Source organism: Lissotriton vulgaris, chromosome 4_1 (assembly GCF_964263255.1).
Source record: "Lissotriton vulgaris chromosome 4_1, aLisVul1.2, whole genome shotgun sequence".
Lineage (NCBI taxonomy): Eukaryota > Metazoa > Chordata > Amphibia > Caudata > Salamandridae > Lissotriton > Lissotriton vulgaris.
Window position 1 is genome coordinate 891,235,940 of NC_141691.1, and position 16,557 is coordinate 891,252,496.

The following is a 16,557-nucleotide window of genomic DNA, read 5'->3' on the forward strand; positions in this document are numbered from 1 at the left end:
CCAAAAACAGTCTCACTGTGAATGGGGCCTTCCTGGAAGCGTGGATAAAAGAAAGGCCATGTCCACGTGCAAATAAAATTACCTTACCTTACCTTACCATGTCCACGTGGCACTTAACATTTGACTGTGACGCGGGCTCCTTTGAGGTGCACCCTGTGTCCTTTGAAAAAACGAGCAGACCTTTTAAGCAGGATGTGACATTCGAGCAGGATTCCACACTTTAATGTGAAAAGGGATCATTACAGCGCCACTCTATATAATCTGTCATGTTCAGGTGGGTCAATTCTGCCCTATCGAGTCAGCCTTTTGTTTGGTCCTAGGAGCAAGTTCACACCTCATTCATGTCTATTCAAATACTGGCAGAAGCGTGAGAGAAAAATTCAGATTTTGATTCCTAAAAGTTACGTTTCTGCAATAGATAATTCCAACTTCACCATTTAATTAGATTTTTGGTAAGTATTAAAAATAGTTGTTTGATTATTTTTCTATCTCATTCCATTCACGAGATACAGTATTAGTATTTAATATTTCATCTCAGTGTTTTCCAATGGAATAGCCAGCCTTGCTAGAGTGAAAATAACTTTGAGGTGATAGTCACTGTAAGGACATTTAATATAAACATTTGCATATCTCACTTTCAAATACCATGCTCGCTGCCTGATCATAGATTGATCTTGCCTGCTGTGGAGGACCCTAGAAGACAGTTGTTAAGCCACAGTGAATAAAGACTGCAGCTAGTCATTCATGCAACCCATAGTGGGCAGAGGAGGTCACTGATGTCCGACTTGTCTCCCGTTCACTGGAAGCCAGCAAATCCTCATGTTGTTATCTAATGTAAGAAATTAGGTAGCCCTGACTTCAGAAGGTTGCAACCACATTGTTCGTGTATGCTCACAAGAGTTCACAGATGGTTCCCTTTTCTCTCCTTCTGAACTATTACTCTTGGAGTTTGCGGTTTTATTCTCCTTTTTGGTGGCACTTCTATGTATAATGATTTGAGTTGCTTCACTGCATTGGTTTGAAGAGACACTTGATTGGAGGTTGAGCTTGTAGTGATTTTACACCGCTTAAATCCTTGTATATACAAATCAGAGAAAAGACGTATTTGTTCCTATTAACAGCCTTGAAAAAGTTGTTCTTACGACGAAACACGTGACGGCAGTGAAGTTTCTACAACGTCGTGTCAAATTTTATCTACAAATATATGCTGCTTATTTCTTGTTACTTGGATTGGAATATGTTATGTTTCACATGGGACATTAAAACACAAGTTTGACCTGAGTTGATCAGAAAGTAAAACATTTTTGGGTGCTGTGCTCTGTTGCTTAATGTATTAGATTGTATGTGCTTAGAGGCTTTGCTTCTGCGCAGGGGCACATTGTGGATGACACAGTGTTTTAACATGGAGCACGCAATAAGACAAGCTATCTCAAAACATATACTGTAACAGAGGTGCTGAATGTCTTTGTAACTACCATTGCCATCATCTTTGCTGCGTCTTCTTAAGGAGACCTGCCTTCTAATACATTGAGCTTTCTCTATGAAAGCAGTTTAACCGGCCCATGATGGAATGTAAGAGATTGTTAAAACAAAAATCTGGCTCCCAGGCAAAGTTTGGTTCCCTGGACTAGATGAGCTAGTAGAATGCACATTGACAGCATGTCCATACTGTAAGGTGTCCAAATGTAGTTGATTCTCCAGCTCCTGAAATGAGGGAGGATATCCCTTCACACCTGTAGGTGAGAGCAAGTGCAGACATCTGTAGTTTACCTGATGGACACTATGTGCTTATAATAATCGATGATTATTCAAGGTATCCATAATAAGAGATTGTAAATTCCACAACTGGCAAAGAGCTAACTCTGAAACTAGAGGACATGGCCACCCAAGCCGGGATAAAGAAACTAAGAACAGACAACGGGTCTCCCTTTTCAGAGTCAAAATTTCTCAGAGTAACTAATGTCTTTTTGCTGCAAACACCTTAGAATTACACTAAGGTGGCTGCAGGCTCATGGAGAAGAGAAAAAATATTTGAGGTCCAGCACCAAGCCCATAAGGGCAGAATGTAAAACGGGACATCTGTGCTTCCCTCAGAGGCACTAGGCAGCAGGCTCCTCATGCCATCAGTGGACAAGCGCCTAGACAAGTGCGCCTGGGATTCATTAGTGACATACGTCCTCATCCTCACTCATAGACCCCTGATCCCCTTATGAAGAAATGACCAGGGCACACTGGAAAAGGAGAAATGAATAATAGAAAACCTAATGTCGTCGAATCAAAGACTGACACCATGGCAGTAAATGTTGACTCCTGCTTCTGATATCTCTTAGGGAGGTGATGTGTGTACAGTGTATTGTGTATTTGTGTACGGTGGCTGCCAGGAGAGGGGTAGGAGTTGTTTCGAAGAACATTTACATCTCCATCAAGTTTAAGGTACCAGAGGAAGGCCTTTGTTTGTGTTCTGTGTAGGCCGAGGTCTTCCAGCCTGTAGAGGGAGCCGCGCCGGCTCTGCTGCTCCCGCCGCCCACTCTTGCACTACGGCTCGCTCTCCTTGTCTGACTCTTGCTGGTTGCACAGTCCGCACCGCGTCCAGGCAGCGGCGGGGGATCACTGTGGGAGACGCGGAGGTCCCTCCCGGTGCTCTCGGCAGGGGCAGTCGTGAGCGGGGCCACCGCATGTGGCCATGGACTCCCGGGCCGGGCTGCAGCGGAGGGGAGCCGGGGGCAGCGCCGGGGGCTCTCCGGCACCGGGCAGCGCTCAGGCCCGCAGGGCACGAAAGCAGCCGCCCCGACCGGCCGACTTCAAGCTGCAGGCCATCATCATCGGCTCGCGCGGGGTGGGCAAGACCAGCCTGATGGAGCGCTTCACCGACGACACCTTCTGCGAGGCCTGCAAGTCCACCGTGGGTAAGAGCCGCTCCCAGACCGTTATCTGGCGAGGAAATACATGCCCGTCAGACAGCCCTTCCCGCTGCCGTGCATTAACAGGGGCAGACTTTGGAATCTTGCTGAGCATTGTGCTTATTTAAGACCTCTTTTCAGATGAGACTTTTTACATTTATTCGTATATCTCCACATGTCCAGTGCATGCGTAGGTACCTCATTCAGTCCTGTTTTTACGTCAGTTTGGCCCATGTAGTTTTGTCTTAAGTAACAGGATACGAATGAGACCGCAGGGCTTGGTGAGCTGCCCACGCCTGACATGGGACAGTCTGGTTCTCTGATCATTGCACTATCTGCTCGCTTTCTCACGACCTAATTAATAACTTCTTCCTCCTTCCACGGAATTAAAATTTCCCATCCGGAAGCGATAACTGAGACGGGGGTCACTTCCCGCTGAATAAAGTCATTGCAAGTTTGCTACGATAAAAAGTCATATTTTTCCAGCACGAGTGGGCACTCTTACCTACGAAAATATAAACGTAATTATTGTTAATTAACTGGCAGCTTAAATTCATGGGCTCCCTCTGAACTCTCTGCTTATATTGCAACACTGTTTTAAATAAGTTAGCCCCTGGTTTGTGCATGTGTGGCTCACGCATGACCGTTTCATGCTTGTTTTGCTGTCAAGCCTCAAAGACCTACCTTAGCTGTCCTTATTTTTGTGAAACGGTGGCAAAAAGTAGACGTAGGACTTGTATGTCATATAACAAGCTGTAGAAGCGTTCATGTAATGAAAGCTAACAGAACCTGAGAAGCTCAGCTGGATGAGAGATTTTTAGTGTTCTCGACAGACTAAATAATACGTGTGCATTTGGTAAGAGAAATGCATTTTAGTTCGTTTTATTTTCAAGTAAGTTCACCAGAAATTCTTAAATTGTCTTTGGTACAATGCTTCTAAAAGAGTTGTGAAATGTTTACAAACATAACTTGCGTAATACGAGATGGAGCGTCATCGTTTTGCTGACCGCACTTGAGACACAAATAGACATTGCAATGTTGTGGTGCTAAATTGATATAGACAGATGAAACTTTTATGTGAGGGATACACTCGTGTATTGCAACACTAAGCGCTGCACGTGTGTAAGTGTTGTATTCAACTAAACTGCAAGTAAATCCAGTGACGCTATTTCAGAGAAACAGTAAACACTGAGTAAGCTATTGAAATGTTTGTCATGGTTTAATTTTATGGTACTGGTGAACCAATTCTCACACTCTGCACAGCACAACAAGTTGGGTTGCACAGTTGGCCGCATGATCTGCAAGCAAAGATGTTCATTAAAACGTTCAAGTCTTTTTGACTGGACAAAAGAAAATTCAGGGGCATATTAGCAAAAAGTTGCGCTATTTATCACAAAACGCGATTAGCACGTTTATTTTTATCGCTGCGTATCGCCGAATATTTTAGCGGAGAAAACATGCTATTAGCAACGTTTATCTCCACTGTGCTAAAATATCCAGCGATGGCAGGGAAATGCCTGAATATTGCTGGAAATCCAGCTCCCATTGGGGTATACAGGTAATCGCGCTTAGCATGACTTTTTTTATCACTTCGCCAGCGTCGCTAATAGGCGATAGCTGTGTTAGCGACTGCTTTCAGTCGCTAACAGTTTGGTTATGCCCACTTTGCATGTCATTGGCGATAAATATCGCTGACATGCAAAGCGGGCCCCAAACCGGTCGCTATCGCCTGAAAGCTGTCGCTAACTGCTGTTGGCGACAGCTTGCTGATATGGCGATAGAAATATCGCTGCCTTAGCCTCAAAAAGAGCAGCTAAAGCGGCGATACTGCGCTTGCTAATATGCTCCTATGTTCTTTTTTCTTAAAAATTGCACATACTCACAATTCCTTGTGGTTATTGTGTGTTGTAGACATTTTTAATGGTGCACTCTGTGAAGTTGTCTGAGTACACCCTCATGAGCTATGTGGTAATGTAGAGTATTGAGATTGGATTTGTCTGTCAATTTCGTTCTGATTTTTATTTCGTTTTCGTTCATGTCCGGCAGCCAATCAGATGGTTCAAACTCTGCTCTCCCAGTCTAGTTGGTTAGAAGGGTGGACAATCAAATTACTGAAAGGGAGAAACGCTATAATACAGGATGCCCACAACTCTTGTGCCTGTCGGCAATCATGTGAATGCTGTAGGATCCTGCTTGCTGTGCATTTTTAGGTCTAGCCTAGGCAGTGCATGCGCTGCTGCAAGGCATGCTGTATTAGAATATGGCTTTGAAGCCCCTCCCACTCCGCCCATATTTGTCACTGGCTTGTGTCATTGCCCTTCATAAACGCTGGCTTGCGAATTGTTATGAAGCTGCGAAAAACAGGGGGTGGTGGGGAGGGATCAATTTCGGACTTTGTTACAGGGACTATAAACTCCCCCTACAGTGAGAACACAATTCTCAGTCTTAATTTATAACTTTTTTTCCATAATGAACACATGCCATCTAGTCATCAAGATCACCTATTTTATTTATGGCAATCTGTACTTCAAAAAAGTATTCTTTTTTTTTATATCTGTACAATATTAATGGCCATACAAAATACGCGTATATATATATATATATATATATATATATATATATATATATACACACACATCATTGTTTTACAATGAACAAAGAATCCTAATCAGTAAACAATATTCTAAAGTAAACTGATACATTTTTGTTTTCTTATTTTCACCCAAACAGTCATACATAATCAAAGAGGTGTCCCCCTGTAGGATCAGGTGGTACACTCAAGAGGAAGTCGTGTATTCACACAATCAGTTCAGCAGTTCTGAACCTAAGTTCAAAGATTGTGTACAGCCAAATAATTAAATCAGGTACACTATATCAGAAAGACTCCTCTTGTCATAATCGTATGTCGACGCGGACGCGTTTCGGCCTCCAGGAAACTTGGCCTCCTGAGGACAAGGGTGAATAAGCACTGCTCTCCCAATCTTAACTGTGCGTCAAAAAAGCACCTCAGGGACTCGATTTCTGACACTGACCGATTGTCACAGTTATGGCCTGCCAGCTACGGGCCCTCTCGCAGCGGACCACCGGCTTCTCTTTTTTATTTCTATGTAGTCCGGCAAATCTTCTCCTTCCGTGAATGAATCGCGGTCTGTAGTTTTCCACTGGCGTAATCAACAAGGGCACGAATCGTTATGAGGCTTGTTAATCCCTCCTTAGTACCGCCTTGTCTGCATTTGTAACCTAGTCAATCAATAGGAGTGTCAGGGGGATGGAAGGTAAGGCCGCCCCCCACTCAATTCAATAACAACACTATGAAGCCTTACCCCTTTACAGCACCTGTATATAAGACCTCTCGGAGGGATTCAATATGTCATAGTATTTCAAATCCCACGGGTGCATAATTTAACACTAATCCCTTAGGTCGAGGTGTATATTTCAAATAAGACACTAGTCTCAGCAGGTCATATCCAACTAAGAAAAAATTAGTGAAAAGAGAGATAGTGCCTCACGGTCGCAACACCCGAGGGGGTTCCTGTGTAACAATTACCAGTTTACCCACTTCTCATCATCGGTCACTCTCTCAGTGTGCTGTGTTAAGAAAGGAAAAAAACTAAACCATGTGCATAAATAAAACAGTTGGTGAGGTGCAATAATAGTGAACCGCGACCAATGTGTGCACCAAATATATAAGCACCATGAACCCCCAAAAAAGAGCCAAGTGACTCGGTTCACAAAATAATATAAAAATCAGGTAAGGTTTGCCGGCTACCAAACTTTATTCCAATGCTGCAAACACTTCCAATTAAAATGGTTAACTTGCATACCTTATTCATTTACTTAATGCCAACATGTTTCGTTGCTCCATATTCCAGCAACTTCTTCAGGGAAATATGGGGTTCCATATGATCGATCTTCACACTTAGTTTAGTCAAAGGACCTGATGGCTGCCCGGTCAGTACATACCAGCAACCAAAAGAAAAATTGGACCCCGTGTCAAACGATCACGTGTCACCCAGTGGCTCGGTGTGTCTCAAGCCCCTGCAGCCGCGTCCCTCCGGCGCCAATGTCGCTCCTTCGCGTTATGCCGGGGGCCGGGCTGCTTCAAAGAAATGAAAATGCGGGCAAGTAGTCAATCTGCGCATGTAAAGGCTGCTTGAATGCAAAATGGGTGTTAATTGCTAGAGTTCATGTTACACTGCCTGAAGTGAAAGATTTCTTATTTCTGCTGTAACTGCAAATGCGGGAGCTCATCTCAAAATGTTTGCTAGGTTGGCTCACTCACTGCCCATGGCCCCCCCCCTTCATCTCTCTGACTTGCTTCTTGTGGCTATCTTGTCTTTCTCGGTTTGGATGTCCTACTTAAAATTAGGCAATGCAGTGATATGTTGTGATTGTAAGAAGGCATGCTATTTCACTGATGTTTTATACTAAGGCAGGCAAAAAAAGCTCCATTCTTTTGAAAGCAAATCACAAGCATAACGGATTAGAACACATACACAATTTTGAAACATCTGAGATGCTAACGGTTTACAGAAGGGCTGCTTTCTTTACATGTTTAGTTCTGCATCTAAAAGGTAATGCAAAAAATGTTTCACCATCAAGTACCATTTCTTTACCTGATGATTCAATATATTTGTCTGCCCCATGAGCTGCATATCGTTTCTATAGTTTGCGTGGCATTTCACAATTGCATGTAAAACTACTGCCAACATTTGCTTCTTGCATTAATCTTTGCTCAAGTTGGCCCATCACAGAAAGTTTCAGCAAATCCCACTGGCCAAAATAGCTTCAAGATCAAGGTAGTAGATCAGCGCGGTATCTCCGCAATTAGGATGAAGGAGAGTAAACAAGAGGTCTTGATTTACTGGAGTACTGTAGGTGGCATTTCTTGGGGAAATAGTGCAAGGTCGGTTGTAAGAAGATGTTTGTAAAAGTTTAATTGCAAAATATTAAGGAGGATGCTTTTATCAATTGTTTTATTTTTTATAACCACCGTTGCCTAAAAAGTGCTAGCTTTGCCATTACATAGAGCTTCAACATTCTTAAAGCATATGAAATACCACAAAAAGACCTGCACAGTTGCTTAAAGCTGCAGGCGTACCGAAAAACGTGAAGTGCCCGATGTCTCAACCTAACATAAACTTATTTTGATTTGTACTTATGTTGGTTGCCTATTTACTTCTATACTATTGCACAACCTCATCTGATGTGTCTATAAAACGTACCTTTTATTGCCAATTTTTGTCCTGAATTTTGACCTTCTGTCCTGAATTTTGACTCTTCGTCCTGAATTTTTACACTCACCGTCCTGAATTTGCACCCATGCCGCTTGGTCACCCCATTTGAGCTATTGCCATTGTAAATGACAATAGCTCACACTCTCATAAATGTGAGACCTATTGCATTGCAAATGCTTGTTTTTCTATTCTGTGGTAAGCAGAAGCAGTTTGATCTCCACATTTCTTCCTGCTTACTTAGGACGTAAAACATGATCACCCCTGCTAACAAAATAATACACTATGAAAAAAACTCGGAGCTTTTACTCTAACCTCGTATCCAGAGCTTGCCTTTGGTCAGAGAGCATTCTGGCGAAACTAAATTTGGTGTCCTCATCCAATCCTCATTAATTGTCTGTATTTTAAATTTGGGAGGAGTGAAAGGAAGTTGAGGGGAGCAAGATTAAGGAACACCATTAAAAGAAAAACTAAAGGCTGACAAGGGTACCAGCTGCCTTTAAAAAAAGTTTAAATACATTTTTATATGGACCCAAGTCGTGGGGGTCCACTCTGGAGGTTGGCACCGTGGGCCCACCTCGCCCTCATCATATCCCATCATTTTGCTTCTTGGGTGTAAAAATAGAAAATAAATTAAAAGAAGAGCACCACCACGGTTACAATGATATGCTGATTCTTTCAAACATTTTGCTTACTTTTTTAAACAAAACTGCAGCTTTACTGTGAATTACCAGCCATGTCAATTAAAAATGAACACATCCTGTTCCTTCACAGGTAGACAACACTTAATGTACAAATACAATATTGCCCCCCCACACCACAAAAAATACAAGAGGCTTGAGTTGTAGATGGAATTGAATATTCACATTTTTGTTTTTAAGAGCAATATTAATTCTGTGAAGCAAAAACAAGGAGCTGATAGACGGAGCATTAAAACTTTTCAGACACTCACCACAGTCACAGATCTGGGTTGAATCCATCATCGTTCTTTAGTTCCCGTCGCCACCCCGGTTCAAACTCAATTTGCAAATCAGTCTGGACCCTGTTCCTCATGATTAATTTGCATATGGCTGGGCCTTATGCAAGTGAGCTAAAGAACGATGATGGATTCAACTCAGTTCTGTGACTGGGGTGAGTGTCTGAAAAGTTTCAGCCCTCCGTCCATCATCTGCTTGTGTTTGCTTTGTTCGCCCTATGTTGGCAGGGACTGCCTAGACGTAGTTCTCTTGCTCACTTTACCACTGGATTCAAGCTAGCCTTGCTGATGAGGGGTGTTACCCTGAAACTGGTCCCAGACTGCCTGTTTCTGGTCCAGGGAAGACCTGGCTTGGCAGTTCTGGCTGGACTGTTCCATGAGGTCAAGACTGATTTGCATATGGCTGGGTCTGAACTTGGTTGGCAAAGTGAGCTAAAGAACGAGGATGGATTCAACCCAGATCTGTGACTGGGGATGAGTGTCTGAAACGTTTCAGCACTACGTCCACCATCTCCTTGTGCCTGCTTTATTAAATCTGTACCATTGGTTCATTTCTGCATCTAAGAAATAAGTCTCACTGAGAAACTAGAAACAAACATAGCCATTTTTACTTAAGGTTACTGAAAAAACTGTAATATGGAGGAAAATTGATAGCCCAGGAAAAACGACTTGCAGTTATACACAGGCACCAATTACAAACCAAGCAGAAAAGCAGCTTCTTGCCTTCCTATTACATAGGGTCTGCATGTTTGGGATGTAGATGGTTTTACTAATAGCTTCAGAACTGAATGCTTGATCTGAATGCTTGCTCCAAGAGTCCAAAAATCCAAGCATCTGGACTCATTATGATGATCTTCTCAGTTTTACTAGAGAATCCAGAGAGAAGTTCATAACTTGCTGTCTTTATAATGCCATCTCTTTTCCACTCTGCAAGGTAAACTTAGACATTCAGGTGCATACACTCAGCACAATTAAACATGTGTATTTCTGCCTGTCTCTTGACATATCTGATCCTTAGCAGTAAATGCTGTTGAGATACAATACGGGGCAAGTTTCAAAACTCTTTACTTGTGTCTTTGAGAAGGTGGGTTTCTGCTATGTTTAGCCTTGATTCATTTTGTGGTGTTCCCTGCTCCAACCTTGATGTTGACGATTAGCTCCCAGCTGTTGTAGTTGCTGTGCTGCTTTCCCTGCTGTTTCCTCTGACTTTTCACAGTGGACATTGTAGAGCGAGATCCAAAACTGTGATTTGTTCTTTGCTAGCAATAAACGGTAGATGTCCAGCGTAAATATTCTCAACAGTTAGTTGATGGTGGTGACTGTGTCATATGAACAATCTATGTAATTGGCAGTCACAGCTGGGCCACTTAAGCCTCACGGTTACAATACTCTACATTTTTTAGACCCAGCTGGGTCTGTAGCGTCTTTGACTGAGCTGTGGCAACTTGGCCACCTTAGTTCTGCCTATCCTAACTTTGGAGCCTTTAGAGTTCCTTAAGGTATCACTACCCACAATAACCAGGATCTGGTCTGCGGTGTCAGGTCTGCACTTAGTTTTGAAGGAGGTGTGCTGGTTTGCTGGAAAAGTCCCAAGCACAGAACAGGCACAACTCTGCTAATGAAGAGATATTTCCAGTGAGCATGCAAGTCCTTCATGAGGGAAAACAGGTTTAAAGATGTGGGTGCGAAAACCTAGACTTGAGTCAATTTTACAGCCTTCTTTCACCCGCCCATTGACTCCTGAGAGCTTGGGAAAATACAGTAGCTCATTGGCTGCTGAAATGTTTGGAAACGTTGTCCGGTCACCTCAGTTGCCAGGAGGTCTCATTTCTAATGTTAGACAACATTTTAGAAATGTGACTGTATACGATTGAACATGCAGATATTATTTGTAGACTGACACATTTCACATTCACCCTTTTGAACTTTAAGTTTTAGAAAGAAAAACAAAAGTGGGTGCTTTTATCCCATCACCAGCAAAGGAAAGCTGTGCTCCATTATATCCAAAATATGTAATATTGCAGGGACTCCATAAGTACTTTAAGAGCAGCCTTCTACAAAACAGAGGCACCACCTGCACTCCTAGTTTTCATCCTAAGAGGATATGGAACCGTGCATATTTCCCTTTATTAGGCCCTTATTATGAGTTAGCCACTATCAAATGTGATAATTATTGCACCAGATAAATACTAAGCACCTTACTGTCGGCTTTTTTTTTATCAGCTGTGTTAAAAAATCGCCTATCGGAGGTTTTTGGAATATCATGCATATTTTGGTGCTTGTCACACCTAAACTCGCTTTTACCCATGATCAATTTCCCCATGATCAATATCTGCAGCTTTGACCTATCGATATTTATTTAAAAACTCACTATTTCGATATGTGTGGTAGCAGCAGTTAGTGCAGATTATCCGAATTTGCCTGCCAACTCGTAATGAGAGCCGTAGTTCTTTCCATCCTTTTCCCTAACAAAGTTCAGGCCTCTGCTCTTCCATCTAGTGAAGTCCACAGACAACTCAGTTTAAAAATTTGAATGCTGATATTTTCAGAGGGATTTTTCTTAAGAACCCCATATTCTAGTTTAGAATATATCTAGTCTGGTTGAAACCTCCATCTCTACATGCTGACCTCTCTCGTCCACTAGTTATCCATGTTTTTTCTGTTTAACTGCTCTGTATCTGCCTGCATGTATATGCCTGCATGTTACATAATATTATCACTCTTCTTGTAATCAATTTTTATTTTCCCCTCTATCATCTCATGTCCATTTATATCTTATTTCCTCTAAGTTGTCTCCCTATAACACCAATTTGTTATTCCCCTCCATAGCTTGCCCTCCTTGCTTCCTTTCATTCCTTGTGATGTTGCTTATTTCTGAACCGGTCTTCTAACCCGTAGGATTGTTTTTATTACTGAATTTGATGAGGGTCAAGAAAATGGTGACCACATGTTAAGCCTAGGGAAGAGTCAAGTAATTTAACATGGTTTAGTCCGTAGTCGGAAAACAAAAAAGCTGTGGTTTTGCCATGCTTTAGAGGTAGGGTGTTTCATATAATTATTACTCAAGATTGTCTGTATAGGTGAACACTCCTTATGCCACTAGGTTTTAGGGTGTCTTCCCTTAGATGTTAAAGTTTCCAAGGAATACAATGTGCTTTGAGATGGCAAGTGCAGTACTGCATCCAAGAGCAGTGTTGGAAGTCTTTGCCTCTTTCATGAAGGGTGGCAGTCATTCCCCAGGTAACTCTGGATGCACTTCATGATGTTTTTTTTTATATAGCGCATGTCTTCCAATTACGTAGCTCAGCAGTGTGTATTATCTTGTATTCATTTAATACTGCTGAAGCACTGTGGAATGTTGTAGTTGCTAAGTGACTGCTGTTGCTTAGTGAGATGGAATGTACATGTTTCAGAGAGACTCTCAACTGCTGAGCCTGGTGGAGCATATTTTGTGCTCCACGACCTTGTAATCAGAATAAACCAGTTTTAACCGCAGTTGCCTCCGGGTAAATTACTACAAGATTACTGGCGACAATTTTTTTTTTTTGTATTTCGCTGTGTTGTACAACCGTAGAAGCAGGGGCGACGATTTTTGATTACTTGGTGTGGTAATATCCTTCTTTTCTTTCTAGCATTTTCTTTGATGTCACTTTTGGAATTGTCTTATGTATTAAAGAATGTTACTCATGTAATGGGGAATGTTGCAGTGGACCTGAGTTCTAGATCGGAGAAGCGGTTGGAGCTGATCTGATCTAGACGCTTTGGTTTGTGCCCCAGTGGGTCCTTGGATTTAACTTAAATAAATCCGATTTTAAACTTATACTGCCTCCTCCGCTCTTTACAATGGCGACGAGGTTTATTTAATAATTTATGGACCCACTGTGTTGCTGAGCGTCTGTTAACTTTCTTCGATTTCATTAAAAAAAAGAAACGGACCTACGGTGCGATCTTTTTCTGGTGCAGTCTGATGGGAGCTGTTGACGCTGCTTTCTTGTGATCTACAAGGTACTGTCTTTTCCTTAAATATTAAGGATTGCGAGTCGCTGTCTTTGAAGCGTCTCTACGGCAGTTGGTCTGCTCGTGCTCCTGTGTGCTTCCAGTGTGATGACGTCTGTGATTTACAACTGACTCCTGGAACGCACTGCTTGTCTGGAACGCAGCGCTTGATAGCACGCAACGTCACAGCCATTTTGGGACTGCTTTACTGACTCCTGAAACGCATTGCTCATCTGGAACGCAGCGTAGCATGCAACGTCGCGGCCATTTTCGGAGTGCTTTTCAGAATGTCAGCTGTTCTGTGATCACAGCATCGGCGATCGTCAAGCAGTTTAATGGCGTTTTACTTACAACGTCTCTCAATCGGCAACTTGTTATTCATTATCATTTTCACTGAGTTTTACTTGCGAATTCAGTGATTCGCTCACTTTTATTTAAAATAAATATTTCCTTTAGTATACATTTCGGGAAGTAGAAGTGTGGTAAGCTGGATATTTTCTTCGATCCTTTGTTTACTTCCGTGATGTGCACACTTTATTATTTTCAGAAGTGCATGTTGCAGTCTTATTTGTACTGTGATTTGCACACAATTTGAAGGTCATTTTCTTCCTTCTCTTTCACATTGTTCTGCACACGTTTTAAAAAGGTATTTGAGTTTTATTCTTTTAATCTTTACTATGGCTACATCTCAGATTTGCAATCAACCCTCCATCTTTTTGGAAATACCAGGAAAACCGAAATTAAGGTGGAAGAAATGGATTGAGACTTTTGATAACTACATTGTTGCCATTGATGGTACTGGGTTTTCTGTTGCAAGGAAAAAGGCTATTCTTTTCAGTTATTTAGGCACAGCTGCTATTGAAATTTTCAAGAACCTTATACCCATTTCGCCACCAATTGAGGGAGGTGATGGATGGAATGTTTTTGTTGAAGCTGTTGCTAGACTTGAGATACTGTTTGAAGATGAACCTAATGTCATGATTGAAAGGCATTCTTTTCATAAGAGGAAACAGTCTGCTGACGAATCTGTTGAAGATTATGTAGCAGCTCTGAGGGTTTTAGCTGCAAACTGCGATTTTGGTGCATATGTTGATACAGCATTAAGGGATCAGAGAGAAAGGGTCAAGGTGCACCACTTAAACGTTTTTAGAAACTGTTATCTCTGTTAAGGTAAACAGTAATGATCACATCAACTATTTCTTGTATTCTTGAGGTTTTTTTATTCAATTCAGTTGAAAAGCTATACACAGGGTCTGTGTATAGCTTTTCAACTGAATTGAATAAAGAAACCTCAAGAATACAAGAAATAGTTGATGTGATCATTACTGTTTACCTTAACAGAGATAACAGTTTCTAAAAACGTTTAAGTGGTGCACCTTGACCCTTTCTCTCCAATTCCTTTTATAGTTCATGTTTTGAACCTACACTGTAACAGTGGGTGTTGTGGAGTGTGCACACAGACTGCCCCGTGTACTAGGGGGTGGGCCCAAAAACATTTTCCTGGAGAATCTTTGACTAGGTGCTGTTTTCTTGGGAACCTTCCACTGTTGTCTTTCTCTTCAAGCATTAAGGGATCAGTTTGTATTTAATTGTGCAGCTAAAAAAGTACAAGGACGACTCTTAGCTTGTCGTAATCCTACTCTGGCAGAAGTAATTGATTTGGCCAAAGGGATTGAACGATCAATTGAGCCATCTAAGGTCATTGCTGCTAATGAAAATAAGAATACTAATGACAACTCTGTTTGTGCTGTTCAAATGCGTAGTAAGGGTAATTTTCAAACCAATAGAGTTTTAAGTTGTGGCTCAAAAGCACATTTGGCGAACTGTCCAGATTGTCCTGCACTTAAAAAAAGTGTACTAAATGTGGTAAAATTGGCCATCTTACATCTTCATGTAGGATTCAAAGGAAAGGTGGTAAGTCTAATTCCGCTGTTAGTAATATTTCTTATGTTAATGATGATTTGGAGAATTTAGTCATCACTATTTATGATGATTCCTTTGATAGTCACATAAATAGTATTTCTCTTCCTTTCAAAGCTCCTTTAGGGATAGTTCATGTTGGTAAGATTGCCTTTGAAGCTATGGCTGACTCTGGTTCGCCGGTGACGATCTTATCAGATGTTCTTTTATGAAAAATGGAAAGGTGTCAAACTTGCTAAATCCGATATCAATCCTGAAGCTATTGGTAATTTTGACATCAAAATGTTAGGTTTCTTTGAAGATTCATTAAAATTTGAGACCCATGTCATTTTTACCAAAATTTATGTTGCAATTGATGGAAAAAATATTTTTGGGTGGTATGATCTTGGTAAACTTGGCATTAATTTATGCCCAGGATCAGATCGTTTCATTCAGTTGAGAGAAATGCCTGTTAACAATGTTTCTTTGGAATATCCTCTATCTTCTATTCTAAATAAGTATAAGAATGTTTTTGAAGATGTTGTAGGTGAGGTCAAAGGTTTTTCACACAGGATTAAACTGGAAAAAGGAGCTTTACCTGTACAACATAAAGTTCGTATGGTACCTTTGGGTGTAAGGGACAAGCTCAAATCACATTTGGATGGTCTCTGTTCTCAAGGTATCATAGAACCTACTGATAGCTCAGAGTGGGTTTCGGCTATCGTTATTGTCTTAAGAAGAATCAAGAAATTAGACTGTGTGTAGATCTTCGATCTCTCAATAAAAACATTGTAGTGGAAACTTATCCTTTGCCTAGAATACAAGAAATGTTGGCTGCTGTCAATGGAGCGAATTTTTTTTCCATTATTGATTTGAAGGCAGCGTACCATCAGGTTACTCTGGATCAGGATTCTAAAGATCTGACGGCGTTTATAACTCCATTTGGGTTATTTAGATTCTTGAGGATGCCTTTTGGCCTGGCATCTGCTGCCAGTGTTTTTCAAAAGTTAATTGAAAATTTGTTTAGTGGAGTTAAAGGTGTCCAGTCTTTTCAAGATGACATTTTAATCTTTGCTAAGTCTATTGATGAGCATAATGTCACTTCGGAAAAAGTTTTGAAGATCCTAAGCAGCAAGGGCATGACGGTGAGCAAGGAAAAATGTAGATTCTTAGTTAAAGAAATTGACTATTTAGGTCATAAAATTACTCAGGAAGGGATTTTCCTAAAAAAGATATCATTAGCAACCTTGAAAATGCCAGCAAGCCTCAGGACAAGGATGCTTTACGCTCTTTTCTTGGGTTAAGCGAATACTATGCTAAATTTGTGAAAGGATATGCCTTGGTTGTTGAACCACTCAGACAACTGTTAAAGAAAGGTTCAAGATTTGTTTGGACTGATGTTCATGATTCAGCTTTTCAGGGTGTGATTAAGCTTATCGCTAGTGCTCCGGGTCTTAAAACTTTTGATCCTGAAGGGAAGTCTTTTGTAGCTGTGGATGCAAGCACGGTTGGTTTGGGGGCTGTTTTCACGCAGATGGTTAATGGCAAGGAG

At 41.4% G+C, this 16,557-nt stretch overlaps 1 protein-coding gene across 1 annotated transcript in view; it reads left to right on the forward strand.

The window, feature by feature from the left end:
• The first annotated feature begins 2,539 nt into the window (after positions 1-2,539).
• RAB12 (RAB12, member RAS oncogene family) overlaps positions 2,540-16,557 on the forward strand; it is a 199,230-nt gene continuing 185,212 nt past the window's right edge. The window contains exon 1 of the mRNA XM_086965178.1: positions 2,540-2,906. Within this exon, the coding sequence (XP_086821304.1) occupies positions 2,684-2,906 (223 nt within the window). The 5' untranslated portion in view covers positions 2,540-2,683. The remainder of the gene's footprint in view (positions 2,907-16,557) is intronic.